Genomic DNA, 22,360 nt, shown 5'->3' on the forward strand with positions numbered 1-22,360 from the left:
TTTTTGGATGTCACTTCTGTGAGACTTGGTGGTCTCTACTCCTTACTTTCATCGTGACATTGTTGCCATAGCCCTTTCAGCCATTGCGTCTAACTACATCCGCTCACCATTTTGTGCATCCATAATATATACAACATACAGTGACGTTCAATGCTGGGATACCTAGCTCACTCTCTTTTTCTCATCTAGAGCTGCCACAGCATGTCGCGCCATTTTCACGCTCTGTTAGCAGTTGTTCTACACCTTGCAGTTGCAGTACCAATTCCATTCTGTCGGGCAGAAAACATCCCACCCCGTGCCACAAATGTAACTGCCGGTAATGTTGTCCCTGCCTGCGCACAGGGCTGCTTGGCCTCATTCATTGAGTCGGATTTCCCCACTGCAGCCTGCCAGAACGCCCGCGATTTATCCTGTCTATGTACGAGACGATCTACGGCGGGGTTTACGCTTGGTGAAGGTGCGCTACGTTGTGTGTACAGATTTTGTTCAAATCCTGGCATCCGGGAGCTCCAGGTATATACCATCTGCTCTGGCATCCGGAATGCCCTTCCTAATACACATACTGTAATCACCATTACAGCGACAACCACCACAACCACCACCACCACGACAGAAGCGCAGCGGACTCATTCAACAACACTCGCCGAGCCCACTCCCTCTCCAACTTCAAACTCGAGCATCTCCCTCACGTCCACTATGGTGAAACCTACTTCTTCAAGTACCAGCATCGCTCTTCACTCCGCTCCGTTACCATCTAGCACTTTAGTCTCTACCAGCATTTTATGGTTTCCACAGCCAACTGGACTTCCACCCGAACCATCTGAGTCTCCAGCAGTCGAGGACGCACATCCCATGACGAGTGCTCAGGTAATAGGGATTTCCATTGGAGGCGCAGCTGCAGGGGCACTGTTGTTGGCCTTGATCATAATGTTTTGCCTAAAGCGTCGTCGAAACAAGGTGATGACAGCTCATGAGAGCGGATTTGAGATCGGCGGGCAGATGTCTGAGCCCTCTCCACCCGACTTCCTGGTGGGCTATCGGGGTGACCGGGCTCTCAGATCGCCCATTGGCATATATAATGAACCGGTTGCCCGACGGCTTACTCTTCCAGCAAACAATGCAAGCCAACCAGCCGGTGCTGCTTCCGATGCTAGAAACGCTCCGTTCTCCTATCCCGCTTACAGCCAAAGGGACAGCGATGATGCGAGTCTGTCCACTCCCAATGCGCCGCCAAAGTCCAAATCGCCCCGTAGACTCTCGCAGTTACTACCGGAAAAACCCAATTACGAGGCATTTTCATCTCAGGATCCGATTGCGGAACCCATAAGACGCCGACCGGAAAGTGCGGCCACCTTATTCGAAGAAGAAGATAATGAAGATAGGAGAGCCCTTGCTGCAACAAATACCCAGCGGCCACCCACACATCCAAGCGATGGATATGATAGAATGTCCGTGAATGCTAGTAGGAATCAATCACAAAATAAACAGTATGGTCCTCAATACGCAGCGCACCAGAATAATGGGAGACAGCAACAACCACAGCAGCAACAACGGCAGCGACAGCGGCAGCCTCCAACATTAAGACTAGTCACTCCCGCTAGCAGCAGCTCGTACCACGCTCGAACGAATATGACCATGTCTCCTCCAAAGGTTACATACCAACGCATGGATTACGGATCATCCATGCGGCCCAACGGGATAGCACCCAGCGGCCACCTGAATTCCTACTCACAAGCAGGCGCGGGCGCCTGGCCGCACAGAGGACCGATCGATCAAAGTCGACGACGATCGAACGATCGAACGCTCACCGGGTCAGTTACAGGCCCTGAATCTGTGGAATCAAACGTGGGGAGTAGGACCAGGAATGGAGGCTCCGCTACTAAGCGTTCCAGCGCTCGCCTGAGTCCCGTCAGGGAACGGTCAACATCACCGGATCCAAATGCCTACCCAAAGCCATTGTCAATACCGTTGAAGTACCCACCAATGACCGGGCCGTCCGCGCCACATAATAATAATTTTCAAGGGAAAGACCCAAGCGAAAGGTGCAACGACATGTCTACTAGTGGAGGAGCAAATGGTAGCAAGTCACGCTTATATTCATATCCATACCATCACCAACACCCATATCAACATCGACTTCACAATACCTCCGGCGGCGCAAGTAACGTTCCAAAATTTCCCAAATTCCATCAACCACTTCGACTGCCTATGCGTCTCCAACCCCCACCACACACAAGAAACCAGCAACCGCAACATCATTATCCATCATACACATCATACACCAAGGGGCCACACAATAACTGCACCAGCAGCAATATCAGTAGCAGCGATAGCCTCCTAAGCAAGCGCCGCGGCGAGACGACCGCAAATAAAATGGAGAGCGAGCTAGATGTTAACAAAGCAAGCGGGCTGCGGCCCAGCCCTTTGAACTCCGCGAATAAATCGGGCGCCGGTGATCTCGGGGCAACACAGGGCGTATTGGAGACGCCGTCGCCGTCATTGGCGTTCCGGGAGTGGCAGGAGAGACAGGCGCAGCAGCAACGACGCTGGGATAGAGGATAAGACAAACGATGATAGCGATGGTTCTGCGGAGAAGTCTGATCGCTGGGATCGCCGGAAGGGAAATTGACGCCCACGGGCAGGATTTATATCTTATTGTTGAGTGAGGTGGGCTCATTTTTTTTTTTTTTTTGTGGGTTTTGTTTGACTAAAACATGGATCGCAAGACCCCCCTTTTTTTAACATAATAGAGTATCTTTCTCTTGTTGACCCTTCCCCCCCAATCATCGCCCTCTTTTTTTCCCTTGAAATATTATGACCATTTCCTCAAAAATCTTTTGTGTTCTCACTGTCCTTTTCTTTTATTTTTATTGCATGGGTGGGATGAATATCTGATTCTTTTCTATCTTCTCTTTTTGTTTTACTTCTGGATACAGCTTGTTTTCTGTTTGGTAACTATTATTCAAAATCCTAGCCCATCACATCGGCCATCCCACTCATTTGCGCCTTATTCATTTATATACCCCAATCATCCCATATCGAATTGTTGACCTCTGTATAGAGTTCGAATCTCATTCCGCTCTCCGGATACATTTATACTTTTCACCAAGACCAAACAATGATTTTCAGATCAGGTCCATCCGTCATTGGCTCTCAGTTGCCAACGCTGTTTCCATCCGTCTTTAGCATGTACACTGTTATTGTTATGTATACTGGTTTTTGATACCGGTATGGATGGGATTATATTCCTGTTTTGTAAAAACAGATGCATGGCCCACCACAAGGGCGACGTTGTCGTCTGGAGATGGAAATATCAAGGGAGGTAAAATCACTTGCTTCTCTAGTCGTTGATGTTTCTCAAGACTGTTTAAGAGATAAGTAAGGAACGGGTGCACCTCAAGCTGGAAACGCCGTTTGATTTCCATGGGAAATTTTATGCCGCCATCATCAGGTAAAAACGGAGGATGCAACAGCATGTCGAGAGAAATCGGGAGTCGCATCTTGGCATTGATCAATCCTGTTAGCGCAATGCCGGTAAATCGTTTACTGGAACCGTTCTGTCCGTGATCTCCACATGGATCGGATGCCAGGAAGTGTTCTGTCACCAACAACATCCACCACCCACCCTTTCGAACGATATCTACCAAACCTTTCCCACCGTTAAATCCAAATTGCCGTAAGGTTGACAATGGATGAAAGGATCAAACTCAAGACAGCTCGACACTGAACCAACCATACTCCTCCCATGATGACGTACCCCCCATCCGGCCGAGATTACGCATCAGCAAACGAGAGCGTAAAAAGTATTTCGACAACAGCTCAATAATTATTTCTATCCGCCTAATCAATAATATAATCTAACGACGCAGGTACTGTTGTATATATAGCAGGAAGACCCCCCCACCACCCTTCCTCCCCTCCTTCGCTTTCGGGGTGCTTCATTTACTCCAACGGTCAAATCCAATGGGTTATGTCTTCATTCATCCGTGTATTCGTGTATCCGATATATGTCTGTATATATATACCATTGAGGAATTCAAGCGCAAAGAGCGAAGGAAAACTGAAAATTGCATCAGGCGACCCTTATATTTTCTTTCCTCCTTCCTTTAAGAGTTTTTTTTTCTTCCTTTTTTTTCTTCTTTTCTTTTTTCTAACCGGCCCTGTCTAAGGGAGAAAAAAAAAATTCTGTTCTTTTCCTCTAGAGATGTGTTTCGCGAGTGACAAAAAAAGAGATGTACATGCATATAGAAATATGAGTTTCCGACAAACAGCCCGCCTGGAGCTGGCCAAAGTAAACAGTTAAACGGCTGTAGTAAAGGGGAATGAAGAAAGAGAACCGAGATATTAAAAAAAAAAAAAAAAAAAAAAAAAAAAAACATGTTATAAAAAACAAACGATAAATCGTCAAGTCATGATGGAATTTCGTCACCTGGCATGAAAGCCACTCTTTTTTTATCTGCAAAGGGGGCGACGAGGGGATATGGCGTGGAAGAGAGGGATCGGCAGTGTAAGACATGTAGCAGCTTGAGAGCTTCTAAGGGGGAATATCATAAGTGATGAAAGTGCAGAAAGGTGGTATGTGTGTTGAATGCGAATGATAGCAACAAGAAGAAGAAGAAGAAGAAGAAAAGAAACAATAACTAAAACAAAAAGGGCAAAGCAAATCCCCACCACCCAGTTTTACAGAATAAAGTAAATAGGCGGAAAGCGAATAAATAAGACGTCCCCGGTCTTATTCATTTATCGACGACAGCGACGCTGGCATTCCTCATGGACGCCTCCTTCATCTCTCGCAGATGCTCTCTATTCATGCCGAACTTGACGGCATCAAGTACGTCATTGACGGTCTTGTTGGGCGGAAATCGTGGCGTGGTTCCATCCTCATACACGCCCGTCTTTACCAGGATGGAATACCAATCATTCTCACATTTATCCGAGGCGTTGTACTCGTTGGTACCGCGGATGTCTGATTCTGGCGTATCGCCAACGAAATACACGGTGTCCGGCGCGGAGTCGATGCCGTGCGTTTCCTTGCGCCATTGTCGGAGCAGACGCGTGGCAAACTGGAAGGTTCCTAGCTGTGGCTTGCCGAAGGCGATGGTCTTGAGTTCCTTGCCGGTGACGGCTCTGAAGAGGGCTTCGACGGATGCCCGAAGGGCTCCCATGCCAATTCTGGTGTGTTCGTGTGACGTAGACCAGACGATATCATTGTGGGAGAAGTAGACCGGGGGTCCTTCGTCGAAGGTTTCGGAGCGTGTGCCGATTCGGCCACCCTTAGACATGCACAGGTCAAGAATGATCTGTTGATCACCAGCCCAGTCTCTGCTGTCGGCAAAGACGAAGATAGCCTCGATAACGACGTTTTCGAAGTCGCGCGTGCGTGAGTTTTTGAATTCCTCTTCGGTTAGTTCTCTGAATGGGGTGGTGTGTTGGTTGTATTTTATTATGTCGCCGGGTGTCACGACATCTTTGAAACCGTACCCTTCAGCCACGATTCGACATTTCTCGCCCTCGCCGCCCACCACGAGCACTGTATTGTATTTTTCGGCCATTTCTCGCATGGGCGTGTGTCCGCAGATGAATTGGCCAGGAGAAACTTCTAGTTCCAGCTGTTTGCTTAGATCGATACATCTCTCTTCTTCCGTCTTTCCGCCACCATTTGTGACGAAAATGTACGGCCTGGAGTGTAGAACAGTGAACCTGGTTAGCTATATAATATATATATACATATATACAATAAAGACATGAATCAATTGCATATTGTCATAAGAAACTTACACTTTCTCCTTAAATTCATTCTCCCCATTCAGCACCTTCATTGCCTCAACGGCAGCAGGAATGGCCTTGCCACCACGAATAAGAACCCCGTCGATGTCGAAAGCAAAGGCATATTTACTGGCAGTAACATGGCCATCATCCGAGGACGGCGTGGACCCACGAGGAGTGGTTTCAGGAGAGGAAATGTCATCATCGAGATGCGACTTCGCCACGGACATGGACCGTGCGGATTCGTAGGCACCGCTCGGAGCCATGAGGTGTTGAGGAGGGATAACGACACTGGGGCCGCCAAAGAGGTCTGCTCGAGTGGCCTCAATACTGGAGATGCGGCGCACCCGGCGCCCGGAGGGCATATAGTTGTCGGTAGCTGCCATGGTGAAAGAAGGCAGAGATTTAAGACGGAAAACTGAAGCAAAGAACGAGGGGTGGGATCGCTGATCTCCACCGAAGCAAGTCGATTGTATATGTGTAGATGTGTCTATAGGAATGGTATGTGGGATTTCCCTCTCCCTCTCCTTCTAGTTTCTTTTTTTATTGTCACTTTTCTTTATGGGCCTTCGTAGCTAAAAACGTGATCTGGGGGAATTGAGAAAGAAACTGGAAAAATCAGGGTCAAAGTAGGAAAATCGAAAGTTTGAAAAAAGAATTCAGAAGAGGGGGAATATATATATAGGTTATAAGATGCGCTTCCGATGCATGGCGCAAGGATGAACCAAAACCCCCTCGATATGGTTTCCCCCGTCCGCAACAAACCCTGTAAGGATGTCCATTACACTCCGCTCAGTTGTGGAACCCGCCGCCGCCCATGGATCCACCACTAACGCACACCAGCGTCCTGTATGGAGCGGTGATTAATTTTTCCTCATTATTCTCGCGAGGAGGATATGGTAAACCGTTCACCTAGGTAGTGCTTTGCGCCATGGAAGTTAATCCGTGTCTGAGTTTCCGAGTCAGTCAATAATCCCCGTTGTGGATTGTGTTTCGAAACGACGACGGAAGGAGGATGTCTTTTGCCCCATATCAGGAGCGGGGGGAATTCTGATTCGATACCAAAGATATTTGACTCTGATCAGAAGAAATGGCTAGTTGCAGTGCCAGTCGAATTTCTTTTTGGTGCTGTGAAAGGCTTAACAAAGAACGGGGACTGGAGCCATGAGAATCCTGCAGTTTTCTGAAGTTCGACGAAATACATCATAGTGATACCATATCCTACACACAAAACATAGGACACGGCATATTGCAGCGCTCTGTTGATTCGTGACTGGCAACAGAGTCAGTCAACAGCATCTTGAATCACTTTCAACGACGTCAAGCGGCTTTGATGCTGGAATACAGTTGAGCCGCGACGTTGCACCAAGATGGGCTTAGCGTGGAAGTTGAGGTTTTGGTGTGTGGATATTACGCCGAAAGCGTAAGATAACGTAAGATACAGTTCTCGGTACGAGTTTATGCCGCTGAAATATGTACCACAACTGGTACACAGCACGTCCGGAAGGTGGAGCTCCGAAAATACCACCAGCCACTACGAAGGAGACATCACGATCCCTGTGGCGTTTCATACGCAGAGTAACTTCCCAGCAGCGATGTGGGTGCCGGGATTGGGCCAGGGACAACAAGAGAAACCTTAGCTGATGTCCCTGACTGGACGCGGGAAAAATAAGAAAATAACCAAAATCCGCATACCCAGAGCCATTGATTGGTCCCCTGCCCCGCCACTATTCGGGGAGGGCTATTGAGCACGAAATCTACCCCTCTGTGTCCGTGGAAATCGCAGCAATCTCGAAGGTTAAGCCAATTACCGGGAACCCTCGAATCAATAATTACAACTAGGAACAGGATGAGGAAGGCAGCAGATGCATAAGACAAACCAGATTGAAAGCATGATGCAAAAGCAAAATGAAGTGCATTGTTGAAAGCAAGTCTGGTACAAGACATGCTAAGAGCTACGGAGGCTCGTAGTAGGAGCTATCATACTGTCGGTGTCAGATACTGGGTACATGCAGTAGCTTCAGCAAATAGTGGAGCGTATTCTCTCCCACATGGTTTGTGCGGGACGTGATACTCATTGTTGGACGTTGCACTCAGACCTGATAATGGTTGGGTGTTGGAGCAATCCTGGTTACGTTCTAGGTAACAACTTGAAAAATGTGAAATATCATGTTGTTTCCTTTCTGGATGTGTGAGAGATAGACATGCATGCGCCCAGAGATGGGATTTTGATTTATTAGTGCTGCTACATTGCAGCAAGGTTCTTGAAAATTGTGAACACAAATTATATTTCGATATTCAGAATCGGCTATTCTCGTGTACCAATGGATGCACAACGGGTTCATTTGTGTGATCAGCCCATCATGTTTTTTCTTTTTTCTTTTTTCTTTCTTTCTTTTTTTTTTTTTGAAGCCGCGGAAAGATAAGTCTGAGTGACGTCATTGCCAAGAATCTGAGATCACAGGGGTAAAGAGCGGCTGAATTCATCTTGGCTGCAGTGAACTAGACTGCATGTGATCTAGTGTGGTGGATATCGCAGCCCCCGCCAAGACGCCTTGCTGATATGGAGCCACAATGACGTCATAAGTGTGAACTTCCTTGTTACACGATGGGGGCACTTCCTAGGTAAACTACAAGAGAAGTACGGAGTATAGGTATGTACTTGGTGGCCGAGGGAGGTTGCTGGATTGCCTGATCGAGCTGTTCCGAGTGGACAGATACGGGCTGATACAAGCTTGTTGTCAACCAGCTAGATGAGGGGTAGATGCAGCATATTTTTCCCCTCAGGTCTTATTTGTTGATTAGCGTACTCCGTAAGGCCAGTGATGTTCATCCATTTGGAGGTATGCTTGCTCGCAGCACTGGGTGGGAGAATCCTTGAAGATGGGGTGGTCAGGTCGAGCCTTTGTCTATGCTGCAGAATATTGTCTGGCTATGATATGATTGTCCTGTGATTTAGAGTCTCTACCACGCTTCCAACAGCGATATTCAACTTTTGCATGACGGCTGCAATGCCGTTTCTGAATTTCTGTTATGTGGACCGCCAGGGGTTTCGCGGAGCCAAGCAAATATTACTTTCACAACAATTTTTCATACATACGAAGAATCCCAAAAAATAGCACAAGATATAGTTTTATAAAGCACTATGTATCTGTTATATGACAGCCAGTGTAGACGGATCTGATGAGAAAGAAGGCCGCTTCTTTCTCATATGGCATGTGTGAGCGAGCATGCTGCTTAGCATCTGAGTCATTTCAATCACAGGCTCTTATCAATCCAAAACTACTGTTTCAATCAGAAGAAGTCACCGATAATGAATCCACCACCTGATTTAACCAGAGAATCTAAAACCCAAGTGAGGGAACTTTATTCCATCATGAGTGAAGGGTCGTATGATGATACATATATGAGAATAAATTCAATATTTGTTTGCCAGCGCTGGCAACAGAGGAATGTCAATGTATCATTTTGAAACGGAAGGAAAACTGAAAACAGTGATGGATGGACGGTGGTGGTGATGATGTCAACTTGCAGAGAGCTGTGGACCGTACAGTGCAGATTTTGACGAGCCTGAGGGTTGACTGCAGGGGCATTAACCGCCTTGGAAAACGGTATGGGCTCTTCGTCTGTCTGGAGTAAGGAGTAAGGTTTGTTGGGTGTGTGGAGGAGAAATTTCACGCTTCAAGAAGACGTGGTTGGAACGATTTTGTCCCAAAAACTGTCGAGATACCTCATCACTTCTCTCCTCTCCACTCCGCCCCACTGCTCCCATGTGGCTTATCCCCGGCATCACCTCTTCCCCACTTTATTTCACACAGTATTGATGAATGGCAGGTGGGGGAGAGGAGGGATGGGGGGAGGGGGGGAGGGGTGGCGCGAAATTGAGGGTACGGCGTCCATTTAATACCTCCGAGCCACTGCGATCTTGTCTTGTCGAATTTCTTCGGAATTCGAACGATGATGCCTGCATTCAGACTTGTGCCACGCCCTGTGGATATGGGCCGGGTGTTTCCGGAAACCAACAATGTTATTAATTCTGTCGATTTGCCGCGAATCGCGACGGCGTTGGTACGAGAGTGGAGATCTCGGAAACGCCATTTAAAGATAGAGGAGGAACGGACAAGGCGAAGGAGAAGTTGTCCGGGTGGAAGTTGATCACTCAAGGATGCCACCGCTGCAAGCCTTCATCAAAGTCTTCCGCGATGAAAACGCTACTGGGAGGCTGTTCCATTCCTGGTATAGATGGCCGAAAGATATTCTCTCAGCCCTGTCGTGGATCAACACGAATGAAACAGAACCTTGCAAGAACTTGAAAGTTTGTGAAAGCACGCAAGTTTGCTTTGGTTAGTAAGCTCGCTCCACCAAAAACGCGATTCTTTGATTTCAATGTGAATATTAAATGTCTTCACTATGAAATCTAGCTATAGAATTAGCGAGTCTATAGATATAAAGCTGTGCAAAACCCCTGATTGTATTATTTAAGGAGAGCTATCCATCAATTACTAATATATTGTAAATTAGTTGCTAGTAACATTACTAGTACTTCCTTTGAAAGGGTTTCCAAAGTTTCATATGTCATGGATATGCAATAGCAGCGCTTGCGAGATAGATGATGAATGCAATTGAGACGAATATACATAAAAACGCGTAGAGGGGCAGTCCAGTGAGAAAGGACATGTTCAGCCTAATCACCCATCTATGGAGCAGCGCTGACTCCCTCACACGGATATTTTATCGACCTGGGTTCATCAACAGGGGAATAATTCGGTAAGGAGTTCATTGTTGCACCTACCGGGCTCCATCTACGGGTCCATCTTCGATATCCGCGTGGTATAGAATATTAGGCCACTAGGGCAAAAGAGCTCAATCACCACCAGCGCCATGGTGGTATAGAGGGTACGAATCACCCAACCCAATCCCCCCAACATAGAACACGGGGTCTTTGTCATTGACGGTGATCGCTTAAATACTTCGACGTTTGAGCCTTGTCAGACTTATCATAAATATTCTGCCTGGGGTGTGAAGAGCGATTTCGAGCGGTTTGCCAGCGTCCCCAGAAACAATGTATCATGAAGAGTTGGCGGCCAGACCTGAGATTGTCCTTGCCCCCAACGACGTTCCAAAGGCGTCTCTTTCTTGATGGACTTCTTGCTCCTGCATTGGGAGTTGCAAAGTTTGTAAAATTGAGAGGCTCGACATTGTCGAAGTATCCCTCGGCACATAAAAACAGGTGGCAGATTGAGCTACCAGGCCACCCACCAAGTGATAAATAATGCTCAGTTTCCGGATATCATAGCCTAGGCCATTTAGAGTTTCCGAAACCTCTTCTATTTCGAGACTACGCGCTTCTATCATAGCTGAGTGTTCCAGCATTACGCTTCAACCAGGATGTAGTGTACAATGTATCTGAATTTTTCTCTTGCAAGACACCCATGATATAGTCCAAGTGAAAGAGATTTCCATGTTATCCCAACAACTGCTGGTCGGCTCATTAGTTCCAAGATTTTCTTTGTATTAAAATTAACGAAGAATAAAGCAATCAAATAGTGATACTAACATCGGTGAAATCAGGTAGTAAACAAACGGCGACAAACTCACCTACGTTTCAAGACGCAAATGTGATCAGCATTCTTCTTACTTTTTGGGGGATAATCTCGGATTACTGATTCCTTCTTTTATGGTGCTGGGGGTTAACTTCTTTCATATTGCTGGGAGTCAACACAATGAGAAAGGAAATTGGAAGCCAGTCGCCTGTCTGTTTGCCGAGCGCTTAATTCGAGCATGTGACTACAGCTGGAGCTCTGTGGCGCCAACCTGCTTAGACGCCTCGAACTTCGATCAACACAACCTCAGATATTATTTATTACTCGACTCCGTACAGGTCCTTTCACCTACAGCTCAACTTCCTGCGGCGAAGTGGACAAGCCTGCACGTCCAGGTACTTCCCATCTACGGGTGCTAGCAGACCTTACAGTGAGGACAGTTATTTGTCGATATTCAGCTGACTATGAACTTTGCTCAACCATAAAAGGAGAGATAAAAACCCGGATCTTAGAGACGTTTAATGTTTACAACTTCATGCGAGTTTCCTGGCTAGAATAGAGCCTTTTCCTTGTCCACTGTTTTGCGAAAGCAAAGCGCTAGCTACCTCGATTTCCTCGAACCTCAGCATGCATGGACCTTCATCCAACAGCTTGAGATATCTGTCACCTCGCCACCAATTTATCTTTTAATCTAAAGACGGCCCCGGTTCTTGTATTTCGTGCGCTTCTAAATAATTCGAAATAGGACGAATTTTGCTTCTCCAATACCACGTACCAGTCGGGCAAACGAAGCTTCTGTCTCATGTCGCAGATGGGCCTCAAAAGAGCTGTCCAGGACGCATGAATATTTTTTGCACCAGATTCCTGCTGCAACTTCATTTATCCCTTCTTTGGTTTTAGTTGCCGCTCAAACGAAGTCACAGCTAGCGGGTAACTCAAAGACACCCACAGGGATGAGACGTCACCTGTGACTTCAGAAAAACCATATTTTATCCGTCCTCCGTATGCGGAAGGCTTATCTACAAGTGCCTGGTGTTCTGGCCTGAGATTTATGCTGTAACGGTAGAGCAACTGAAGAGTAAACATGATGTTTAATCATCTAGGACTCTTCAAAAGTGTCCTTTGCCCTGAGGGTGACAACTGTGGGCTTCTAAACTGCATTTTTAATCATACAAGCAACGAATGCATGCCTAGCTCCGCTGTTCCTTTAGCTGCTTCGACTCCTCTACCCGAAACCGAAACCATTCCTCTTGCTGCTTTGGCTGATGACGAACCTCTTCGGAAACGAAGACGAATTGATGGCGCAGACAAGGATAGAACACCAATTTCATCCAATAGCAAACATGAGGAACCAAAATGTGAATGCAAAGCAACTGAAGTCGCGAAAGAATCGAACGGAAGCTCAAATCGTCATAGCCAAGAGTTGATATCTGCCACTAGAACCGTTTCTCCACCTGCAGTCTCATGTCGATCAACTTCTGCGAGCACTTTAGGCAAGTCGTCTAGTTCGACTCCGTTTAATGCAGCAAAACCAAACCGAAACATCCCTCTCCAAAGACAACTGAAAACGGAGCCATTGAACCCGAGGCATATCGCCAGACCTCCAGCATCGCACACCGTTCGCATGTCTATTCTGACCAAGCTTCACGATGCCATGGTCCAGCTCAATAAGCAAGTTATCAAAGAAAATGACCCGTATAAGAAGGCGCTCATACTGTCGTCTGATGAAGTTGTGACGATGGCGCTGGATGAAGAGGAGAAAGCGGCGAAGGAACATTCTTCGGTATACGCCAACGTGATAAAGCTCCGCATCACGAATCTCCGGAAAATGGACAGGGAAGAGTGGGAAACTAACGTGTCAACATACATTGTCGCTAAATTTGGTCTGCCAGCAAGGAGCAACAAGCCGGAGGATTCAGACGGGGAAGTAATAACAGGATTGAACCCCCAGGAAGAAATATCTCTGCTTCCTAAACTCTATGCGTCGCGAGAACAATTAAACAAAGCTGGATATGTTACCACTGCTCCTACGAGTGATGATATTGAAGCGGCAAAACGTGGTGCCGAGGCAGCTCAAGGATGGGAGCAATGCGAGCGCTGCAATGGCAGGTTTCAGGTCTTCCCAGGCCGAAGGGAGGACGGACTTTTAGCCACAGGAGGCCACTGCACGTACCACCACGCGAAGCCACTCCGGCCCCAAAAGAAGAAAACAGACCATATTACTGGGCATAAGGAATCGTACTACCCGTGCTGCAACGAAACAATTGGGACTTCCGCAGGTTGTACGAAAGCTGAATGGCATGTCTTCAAAGTGTCGGAGGTTAAGCGGCTGGCTGCGGTGCTGCAATTCAAAGAAACACCCAGTCAGCTCAATAAACCTACGTTACCTCCCATCTGTTTTGACTGCGAAATGGGCTATACCACTCTAGGTCTTGAACTCATCCGCCTCACGGCCGTCTCCTGGCCCGAAGGAAACAAGGTCCTGGACGTCCTAGTAAAACCGAAAGGTGAAATCTTAGACCTTAACTCCCGCTATTCCGGCGTCCGTCCCGAGCACTTCGCCAACGCCACACCACATTCGCCATCCGACACGAAAGACAAGCCCCATCAACCGCTCCCTGTCGTCGACTCCCCCAGCACAGCTCGCGACCTCCTCTTCCAATTACTTCAACCCGAAACCCCCCTTATCGGTCACGCACTCGAGAATGACCTCAACGCGTGCCGCATCATCCACCCCACCATCGTCGACACTGCGCTCCTTTTCCCGCACCCAGGTGGCCTGCCATACCGCTTTGGCCTGCGGGCGCTCACACGCAAATACCTGAATCGACATATACAGGCTGGCGGTGGAGAGCTGGGTCATGACTCTATGGAAGATGCGAAGGCGACGGGGGATTTGGTTCGGGTTAAGGTTAGGGAGACGTGGAACGCGTTGAAGAGGGTTGGGTATTCATTTGAAAAGGGGAGGTTAGTGGCTCCTCCCGGAGGAGGGATGAAGAATGGCGTTGCCGGGGCGCAAGGGGCAAGCTCCAGCATATTGGGAGGTGGCGGCGGCGGTGTTTTGGGCCATGGGGCCGGGATAAAGCGGAAGGAAGGCGAGTAAAGGCGGTCTGGAAATTTGATTGAGGCTGTTTCTGCTACCGACCTTTTCTAGAATATTTTGCACACATAGGATACTCTCATACTTGCGTTTCTCGTGCCGGTTTCGGTTTTCCTTTTTATTTTACTTTAACATCAAAATCGCCATCTCTTTCTTTCGTTTTTCTTCCTTCCTCCCAGATTTCCAGATTCCACCCCAAGAACACGTACATACATGCAACCTTATAATACCAGCAACCCGATATCTGTGCAAGGCAAAGTGCCCATCCACCCTGGCTATTGATTGGGCTTGGTGGTTTCTGCTCATCCGCCAGGCTTTCCAACATTTCCACCTGTGGCCTGCCAATGACTTTCGCGTTTACAGAATTACGCACGATATAACTAGTACATTCACTAATGTGGATGGTGCAAGCATAAAGTAGGGAATATATTTTTGGTTTCCTGAAGAATCCCCACCATCATCTAACCGGGGGGGGGGAAGAATCTTTAAACAGTAGAGAGTTATCATAGACGTTCCTCCATTCCATCAAGAAAACAAAAAAATTGAAATCCACTGCTTTAAAAGAAAAATTCGCCCCCGGCACAACTTCCGCACCCTTGATCCAACTTTCCTTTCTTCGCTTCCGGGTTGTTTCTTATTATTATTAGATTTTTCTCAAATCTAATCCTCATCCTCCTCCGCCTCGTCATTGACGAGGTTGTAGAAGCGCAGCTCATAGACACCCTTGGAGGTGGAGACAACACGCAGCCAATCGCGGAGCTGCTGCTTTTTGAGAAATTTCTTCGTCCTATACGCATTCGCGAGACGGGGGAAAAAAATTTAATTATAATAGTCAGCATCCGCCACGCACGAAAGGAAAATCCTTTCCTTTCCAACATAATCAGGAGAAGCACCCCCCAAAAGAAAAAAAGAAAAAAAAAACAAAGCAAGAAAGAAACAAAGTCACTGCCGCGTCTAGAGCCGCAACAGCATGCGCGACTTCCGGGGGAATGACATACAGGTACTTCAAATACCGTCCGGAGAAAGGAATGTGGGTGACGACCTCGATCTTTCCATCTCCGGTCTGGGAGATCTCGACGGAGTCGCCAAGGTTGCCAACGCGGCCCTCAACCTTGACCCGATCGTGCAGGAACTTCTCGAAGGCGGATACGTCGAAGATCTTGTCGTTGGCTGGTTGGGAACAATTGATGACATACTGATTTTTTTATTGCAATTAGCACTGTTGCGTAGGGGAGGAAAATGTCACGGGCCCGGGAGGGATATATATATATATATTTATATTTGTTCGCGCATACCTTCTTCGTCACCTTTTGAGACTTGCGGGACTATTATATTTCCAACAACGACGCAGCGCATGGGGTTTGCTGGTTAGCCTACTGTTCCTGACATGATCTTTTTTTCTTTTTTTGTAATAATGCAGAGATGAAATTTTCGTTTCATCAAATCAATCCCATGACATCCGCTCCATTTTCTCGATCCCTCCTTAATTCCTTCCTCCTAGTTCTTCTCCCAATCCAATTTCATCCATCGCCTATTCTTTTGCAAGAGCGGGATATATAGGATCTGATGGGAGAAGAGAGCGTGGGAGGAGAAGGAGAAGCGGAAGGATGGAGAACAGGGAGCGCGCAATCAAGGGGGAACAGCAAAGCGGTTTTGAGGTCGCGAGGAGGGGACGTACAGATTGAGGAGCCATTGTGGACTAATAGAGGGTGAGGAGAAGGTATGCAGCCGCAAAGAGGTCGATATCCTGCGGGATTGATGGTTTTATGTCGGCGCTGGCGCTGGAGCTGGAGCTGGCTTCACTTTTGACTCGGAGGTTGAGATCGGTGGTCGAGGAGCCGCTGTGGGATGGGAACTCTTGGCGCTAGGGTTAGGGCTTCGTGCAGTCATGTGATACAGGCTTCTGTGCCCAGATCCAAATGGGAGATAAACACAACTGACGACTGACGCCCAATACCACAATCGATTCAGAAGGTGTGGCAGATTTGGGCCGAGGATGTTCTGTACATGTTGCTCCTGCGGTAGATGGAAGTGACTACATTCATGGGCAATGCCACCCCTATACGACGACATCGCGTCTACGGAAGGTATCTAGCCATTGTTCTGTTTGCTGCTCCCACAAGGAGAGGCCCGGATGCATGGTCGCCCTGAACCGCAGCGCTTACGATACTCTTTATACTCTATTCGGTGGCCTATGTCTACGAAAAAAAAGCCCGGAACCTGATATCCGTTCTGCTCTATCTGGAGATTCCAATCCTTGCTCTGTTACCCAGGATTTCCCAATCGGCTAATCGGGACAGTGGAGCCGAGAATCAAGAGAGGATATCACAGCCATGACAGGGGTTCAGCTGCGGGAGCGTTAATCATGCTTTTGGGCGACGAGAGCTCTCATCTTCGGGTTCCGTGGCCGAGCCAAAACTACCAAAAAAAATCACCGGTGTTTGCAAGGGGGATAGGATCGGTAGTCTGCTGTTACCCAAGTCCGACTGATTCTTGAGGTGTTCCTTCGAGGGGAAGATGCTGTGCCCGCTATTCGCGAATGGTAACCCAAGATCTCCCTGGCGACTGTAAACTTTTCGAAGGATACGTTTTCTTCGTGGAGGGAAGGCGGCTGTCGCAACGCAATAATAATAACTGGTCCAAGTAACTAAGGATATTTGGAATGTTTCCGTAACGAAAAATTTGCCGTACCCGGGGAAGCGGAAGTGGGCTGGACCCTGAAAGTTGGAGCTAGCAGCACCGAGGGCCAATGCGTTCAGTAGTGGGGATTCAACACCAGTGAACAGATGGCGACGATGGTGAACGTGGACCGTATCAGTGTATCAGGAGAACCACCGTAGCGCTGTATCAACATCGATCCTCCGCCGCGACGCCCGTCCATCTCCGGGTGCATCAGTAGTAGTAGTAGTAGTAGTAGTAGTAGTAGTAGTAGTAGGAGGAGGAGGAGGAGTACGTGGCTGATCGCATTCCCGTCTGGAATCCCAGGCACGATGTTGTTGCGCCGAGACCCAAAGTTTGTCGCTCTTGCCACTCGGTTGATATCGATGCCGGGCTTATTTTTAGCACAGCGCCTTCCCGGGTCGATTCCCCTGTGCAGGCCGAGACAAAGCAAAACATTCCCATTCCCTCCGCGACCTCGTCCTCTGCGCATCCTGCGTATATCCCGTATCCAACAGACTGGTGCTTCAGTGCGCTCCAGTAATAGCCAGCTACCTGCGTATACGACTGAGAATCTCGATATCTCGATATCTCCCCCAAGTCTCCACAGCCATCCGTGCCATCATCATGGCGTCCGCCACAAGCTTCTATGACTTCAGCCCTGCTGACAGTACGTCATGATCCATCCAACCCAAACCTCCTCCACTACCCAGAAAGAAGGAAACAATGAATGAATGAATGAAACCTATTTACCTAGCGGGAACACCGAGCCAACTGACATCTCGCCGAAAAACAAACAGAAAAGGGCGAACCGTTCCCCCTCTCCAGTCTCAAAGGCAAGGTTGTCCTCGTCGTCAACACCGCTTCCAAGTGCGGCTTCACCCCGCAATTCAAGGGCCTCGAGTCCCTCTACCACTCCATCAACGACGCCCACCCAGACAAATTCACCATCCTCGGCTTCCCCTGCAACCAATTTGCTTCCCAGGACCCAGGCTCCAACGACGAAATCCAAACCTTCTGCGCCGTCAATTACGGCGTCACCTTCCCTATCCTTGCCAAAGTCGACGTGAATGGCGACAAGACCGAGCCATTGTGGAAGTGGCTGAAGTCCGAGATGCCGGGCTTGATGGGCATGAAGCGCGTCAAGTGGAACTTTGAGAAGTTCTTGGTCAGTGCGGATGGGAAGGTCGTGAATCGCTGGTCCAGTGTGACGAAGCCGGAGTCGTTGAAGGCGGCCATCGAGAAGGAGATTGAGAAATCCAAGGAGGTGGACAGCGCTCCCACGCCTGATACCGCGGCGGAGGTTCCCACGGAGCCCCAGGCGCAGTCGTGAATATTGCCGCCTCTCTTGGTCGGTTTTGAATGAATGGGTGGAGAGGGGGGTTGATGATTAATTGATAATGTGGGTGACGAGATTGTGGCATAGCATACGGCGTTTGTCGTCCATTAGTTGGCCTCCCCCCTTTCTTATTTTCGTTGGTTTGTGTTTTTGTACTTTTTTGGGTTCTTGTTCTTGCTTCGGTTTATAATTATCGATATATATACCTTATTGCCCAGGTTGCGATTAATACTCTACTTTTCAGCTCAAACCCCAAGCTTACTTCAGCTCACGACCAGCTGGTTATCAGGGATTCTCCCCCTGTTGCTACACTTGTTTACTTTTTTCTGTTTACGCTTTTCATTGGTTGGGAGATGCACTTTTCCTTGTCTTCTTCCCTTTAATATTCTCCTTTTTGTTTCGTTTGCCCTTCTGCGTTTTTTGCGCTATTCCTCTCTCTCTTGGCCCATCCCCAGCTGTTTTGCATGATACCAAAAAGGTAATAAATAAAACAGAACCTTTGTATAATTATCGAAACAAGACACACAATTATGACGTTTTATTTTAATTAGCCATCGAAATGCTAATGGTAGTTTTAAATTTTCATGCGTCGTTTCGGCTCTCTGGAGAGATGTAGAGGGGGGGCGGGAGGGAAGGAAGGAGAAGGAAAAAAATAGGGGTCTCAACGACCCTATCCATGATTCATGATATGATATATACAGTTAAGGCCCCTCCCCCTCCCTGCTCCCTGCATTGAAGGAGAGTTGTCGGATCTAGCCTAAAACTTCCCATTCCTTAGCTCTTCTCTTCTCTTCTCTTCTCTTCTCCTCTCTTCTCTTCCCTCAGCTCTTGATTTATTTAGTGTTTCCACCCGTTTGCAATTTCGCCTTTTTTTTTTTTTCACCGGCTCATTCTTCCATATCGCCGCCGCCGCCGCCGCTGCCGGCGGGCGGGTTTCTCGGAATCAAGTTTCGCAGGGACAGGTCGTACACGACGTCCTCGACTTTCTTGACCTATTGGGATTGTGATCCGTGCATTGCATGTGACATGTCAGCGTATAAACAGGACGAAGGGAAGGGAAGGGAAGGGAAGGGGGAAAGAAAGAAAGAGAATTTTTTACGCTGTATTTAATCCCATCGCTCCGCTTGCGCAGGCTGTCGTTTTTCAGGTTCAGGAGCTGGAAGCCGGCCTGCAGGTCGGAGACGAACTTGCTGATCTGGAGCGGGCGCGCGTAGTCGCCGAGCGTCACGGAGTTGACGGCTAGCCGGCTCTATGGGGAAGGGAAAGGGGGGTTGGTTAGTGATGGTTTGTCATTAGCGACCGGCTCGGGAGGTGTGAGGAATAGGCAGGGGAGAGGGAGGGACCACACCAGCTCCTCCACCAGCGATATCAAGGCTTGCAGGTACTCTTCGATGGATAGGTGGAAGGAATCCTGGTCCTTGAGGTTGACGGGGACTAATATATAAGTTTAAGCAAGGTTTAAGAGGCAGTCGTTTGGGAAGGGTTTTGTTTTTCCGTGGATTAAAAATAAGAAGAAGAAGAGTGAAATGGAAAAAACACAACATACCACCCAGAAACTCCCCAACCTCCTCAATGGTCATGAAGCCCTTCGCTTTCTCGGCCCGCGCGTCTCGCAGGCCGCCTAGCCATGCGCAGAACTGGATCGTGAAGACCTAAACCCCCCGCGGCCCTCAAAGAAAATAGGTTACATGTTACATGGGGTATGCATAACACAGACAAATAAATATACAGCCCGGCCAGAAGGACAGGGGGGGCCATACCAGATTCTGCAGCTCCCGGCTCCAGATGTGGTTGTATTTGTAGAAAGGGTGCTGGGCGGCGACGGAGACGAGACGGGCGACATCCTCCTTCTGAGCACGGATTTCCGTGGCTGCTTCGTCGAGGACGGGGGTTACTGAGGTAATTCAGTGGAGGGACGCGGAATGTGCGTGAAGATATATAATATCAATGGCGAACGGAATCCATGAGAAAATTGAGGTTGGGAGGAGGAGGGAAAGACGCACACTGGTCCGCTGGAGTTGAATGGGCTCGCGACAGGATGGCTTGGGTTGATCGGCCTATATTATCATGGATTGGCGACCAGAAGCGGAGCGCCAGGTCAGTAAGATAGATGTAGGTATAGGTATACCAGAACACATGGACATAGCCGTTTGGGGGGCCCATGATACATGATACGGCGGTCCTCCACTCCACGGGGATCAAAGCACGAACCGCGTTTAGACAGTGTCTGAACGATGTCTTGGAGTTCCTAAAGCGAGGCCAATGTAGGATAATTAATGTAAGAGGACATCAAACAATGCTGATGCTAATGTATGTACTGTACTGTACAAGGGACTTACATCGCGAATCTGGCTCTCCTCGTCTATCTTGGCTTGTAGGCTTTGGAAAATGGAGGGGTCAATCATGGTGGCTAGATCTGGGGATTTTACGATTGGCTGATGGTAGCACAGAATCGGAGGGAATGAAACGAGCGTCTATAACGATTATATATGTGGACGGGCGTGAAGATAGGGAACGGGGGAATGGTCATGGAGAAGTTGTAGCTTGTACAGATCTGTATACTATGTGTTGTTGCTCGAGAGGTCACGGTTGAGCTTATTTCCGCTTCGGGAGCTGTTTGTTTTTCAGGCACACAGCACCACCAACGGATACATATCACTACGAGCAGTTACTTCAGCGTACATGACAGCAGATTGTCACTCAAGTCAACCAGGTTGCAACAGTGTGTGCTGTACATTCGAGATAAAACAGTATTTTCTTCTCCAGCCCATCGGACAAGCCGACGGGAACTGATGAAAAAAAAAAAAAGGATAAGATGAATTTCGCATCGCTCGGTGGTAGTGTAAGACCGAGGACACGGTGCGGACGACCATGCGCAAGCACAGAGGGCCGAACGCGAGATCCAAAAATGAGATTAATCAATGTTGTATTCCTTAGAATACTTTCAGAGATTAAACTGAAAAGAACAGATACTACACTTGATCTTAGCCTTACGGCAAAGAGAGCTGGAGAAGAAAAGGAAAAGAAAGAAACCAAAGACGGCGGCGGGCGCGATGGGGTATTTATACGGCGGGGAGGGCGCTAGGGCTAGCCGAGATTTAGCGAGCGGCGCTGATTGGCTGGATAACGATCACGTGGTTAGCTTGGGCAACCTTACATGGCAAACAAGTGGCGGGTGGGAGGTAAGCCATATGTAGAGAAATGCATGGTTCACAGAACTTCAATCCTTAGGATGTACCTGGGTACCAGAAACGACCGATACAATGAAAAGCGTTTGCTACATACATTATTCAAGATATCATGTAATGCTGCCAGCTATTCCAGCAGTAGTTAGTTACTAGTAACCATTGTATACCCCCCCCAACTCCCCCTCCAGAACATCCACATCCAGCTCCTCCATCACCCCCAACACAACCCCCAGGCTCTCCATGAACCCGTTCACGGCAACCCGCAGCATCCGGTTCGTCGTCGCTCGGTATTCCGTCTGTAGCACCGTCAGCTCCTCCTCCTCCTCGTCTCCATCCCTTGCTTCTGTTCCCCCAGAAGTACCAGCAGTAGCAGTAGCAGTAGCAGTAGCAGTAGTGGTAATAGTAGCATTAGCAGCCGCGGTTTCAATAGCGCTGGTATCTGCAGAAGGAGTGGCGGGATATGGCGATGGCGAGGGCTGCTGCTGCGGCGGCCGCCGTGTGAGCCGGAACGATCGGTGGACGAGCGGGGAGAGTTCGGCATCGACCTGTAGAGTGCGGAGCGCTGCAGAGGCGAGGCGGTGGGTGGGCAGCGGGAGGGAGATGGTTCTGTAGTATTTTGGGGGTTTATATTAGCTGGGAGGTTGGTTGGGAGAGAGAGCGGGCATCTTTGTGGGAGGGGGGGAAGGGATCATCCTACAGGGAGTAAGGAAATTCGGAGTCGAGAGTTGTCATGGTGGGTTGCTAGGATAAATGGACGAGGGAGTTT

At 48.5% G+C, this 22,360-nt stretch overlaps 9 protein-coding genes across 9 annotated transcripts; 3 read left to right on the plus strand and 6 right to left on the minus strand.

Annotated features, from left to right (window-relative positions):
• Positions 1-201: 201 nt before the first annotated feature.
• On the plus strand, positions 202-2,562 carry HCBG_02989 (uncharacterized protein; the record flags this gene model as incomplete). Its single annotated transcript, XM_045430038.1, has 2 exons — positions 202-457; positions 581-2,562. 2 exons carry the CDS (start codon positions 202-204, stop codon positions 2,560-2,562), a joined length of 2,238 nt encoding a protein of 745 aa, XP_045289933.1.
• A 641-nt stretch (positions 2,563-3,203) lies between these two features.
• On the minus strand, positions 3,204-3,782 carry HCBG_02990 (uncharacterized protein; the record flags this gene model as incomplete). The annotated part of the gene is made up of 2 exons (XM_045430039.1): positions 3,204-3,640; positions 3,758-3,782. 2 exons carry the CDS (start codon positions 3,780-3,782, stop codon positions 3,204-3,206), a joined length of 462 nt encoding a protein of 153 aa, XP_045289934.1.
• Positions 3,783-4,719: 937 nt separating this feature from the next.
• Positions 4,720-6,152, minus strand: HCBG_02991 (phosphatidyl synthase; the record flags this gene model as incomplete). The annotated part of the gene is made up of 2 exons (XM_045430040.1): positions 4,720-5,679; positions 5,779-6,152. 2 exons carry the CDS (start codon positions 6,150-6,152, stop codon positions 4,737-4,739), a joined length of 1,317 nt encoding a protein of 438 aa, XP_045289935.1.
• A 2,132-nt stretch (positions 6,153-8,284) lies between these two features.
• On the minus strand, positions 8,285-11,139 carry HCBG_02992 (uncharacterized protein; the record flags this gene model as incomplete). The annotated part of the gene is made up of 7 exons (XM_045430041.1): positions 8,285-8,396; positions 8,429-8,515; positions 8,577-8,694; positions 9,318-9,392; positions 9,674-9,940; positions 10,720-10,978; positions 11,026-11,139. 7 exons carry the CDS (start codon positions 11,137-11,139, stop codon positions 8,285-8,287), a joined length of 1,032 nt encoding a protein of 343 aa, XP_045289936.1.
• A 1,254-nt stretch (positions 11,140-12,393) lies between these two features.
• HCBG_02993 (RNA exonuclease) lies at positions 12,394-14,412 on the plus strand (the record flags this gene model as incomplete). The annotated part of the gene is made up of 1 exon (XM_045430042.1): positions 12,394-14,412. One exon carries the CDS (start codon positions 12,394-12,396, stop codon positions 14,410-14,412), a length of 2,019 nt encoding a protein of 672 aa, XP_045289937.1.
• A 462-nt stretch (positions 14,413-14,874) lies between these two features.
• On the minus strand, positions 14,875-16,218 carry HCBG_02994 (60S ribosomal protein L22; the record flags this gene model as incomplete). Its single annotated transcript, XM_045430043.1, has 4 exons — positions 14,875-15,196; positions 15,408-15,604; positions 15,705-15,734; positions 16,088-16,218. 4 exons carry the CDS (start codon positions 16,100-16,102, stop codon positions 15,070-15,072), a joined length of 369 nt encoding a protein of 122 aa, XP_045289938.1.
• A 1,345-nt stretch (positions 16,219-17,563) lies between these two features.
• Positions 17,564-18,997, plus strand: HCBG_02995 (glutathione peroxidase; the record flags this gene model as incomplete). Its single annotated transcript, XM_045430044.1, has 2 exons — positions 17,564-17,737; positions 17,868-18,997. The coding sequence occupies 2 exons, from the start codon at positions 17,695-17,697 to the stop codon at positions 18,398-18,400; spliced, it is 576 nt and encodes a 191-aa protein (XP_045289939.1).
• Positions 18,998-19,293: 296 nt separating this feature from the next.
• On the minus strand, positions 19,294-20,811 carry HCBG_02996 (translin; the record flags this gene model as incomplete). The annotated part of the gene is made up of 7 exons (XM_045430045.1): positions 19,294-19,398; positions 19,506-19,655; positions 19,755-19,840; positions 19,953-20,058; positions 20,167-20,300; positions 20,618-20,654; positions 20,746-20,811. The coding sequence occupies 7 exons, from the start codon at positions 20,809-20,811 to the stop codon at positions 19,294-19,296; spliced, it is 684 nt and encodes a 227-aa protein (XP_045289940.1).
• Positions 20,812-21,504: 693 nt separating this feature from the next.
• HCBG_02997 (uncharacterized protein) lies at positions 21,505-22,326 on the minus strand (the record flags this gene model as incomplete). The annotated part of the gene is made up of 4 exons (XM_045430046.1): positions 21,505-21,525; positions 21,692-21,721; positions 21,762-22,200; positions 22,292-22,326. 4 exons carry the CDS (start codon positions 22,324-22,326, stop codon positions 21,505-21,507), a joined length of 525 nt encoding a protein of 174 aa, XP_045289941.1.
• Between the last annotated feature and the right edge of the window lie 34 nt (positions 22,327-22,360).

The sequence above is a fragment of the Histoplasma capsulatum genome, assembly GCF_000150115.1.
Source record: "Histoplasma capsulatum G186AR genomic scaffold supercont2.3, whole genome shotgun sequence".
Taxonomy (NCBI): Eukaryota; Fungi; Ascomycota; class Eurotiomycetes; order Onygenales; family Ajellomycetaceae; genus Histoplasma; species Histoplasma capsulatum.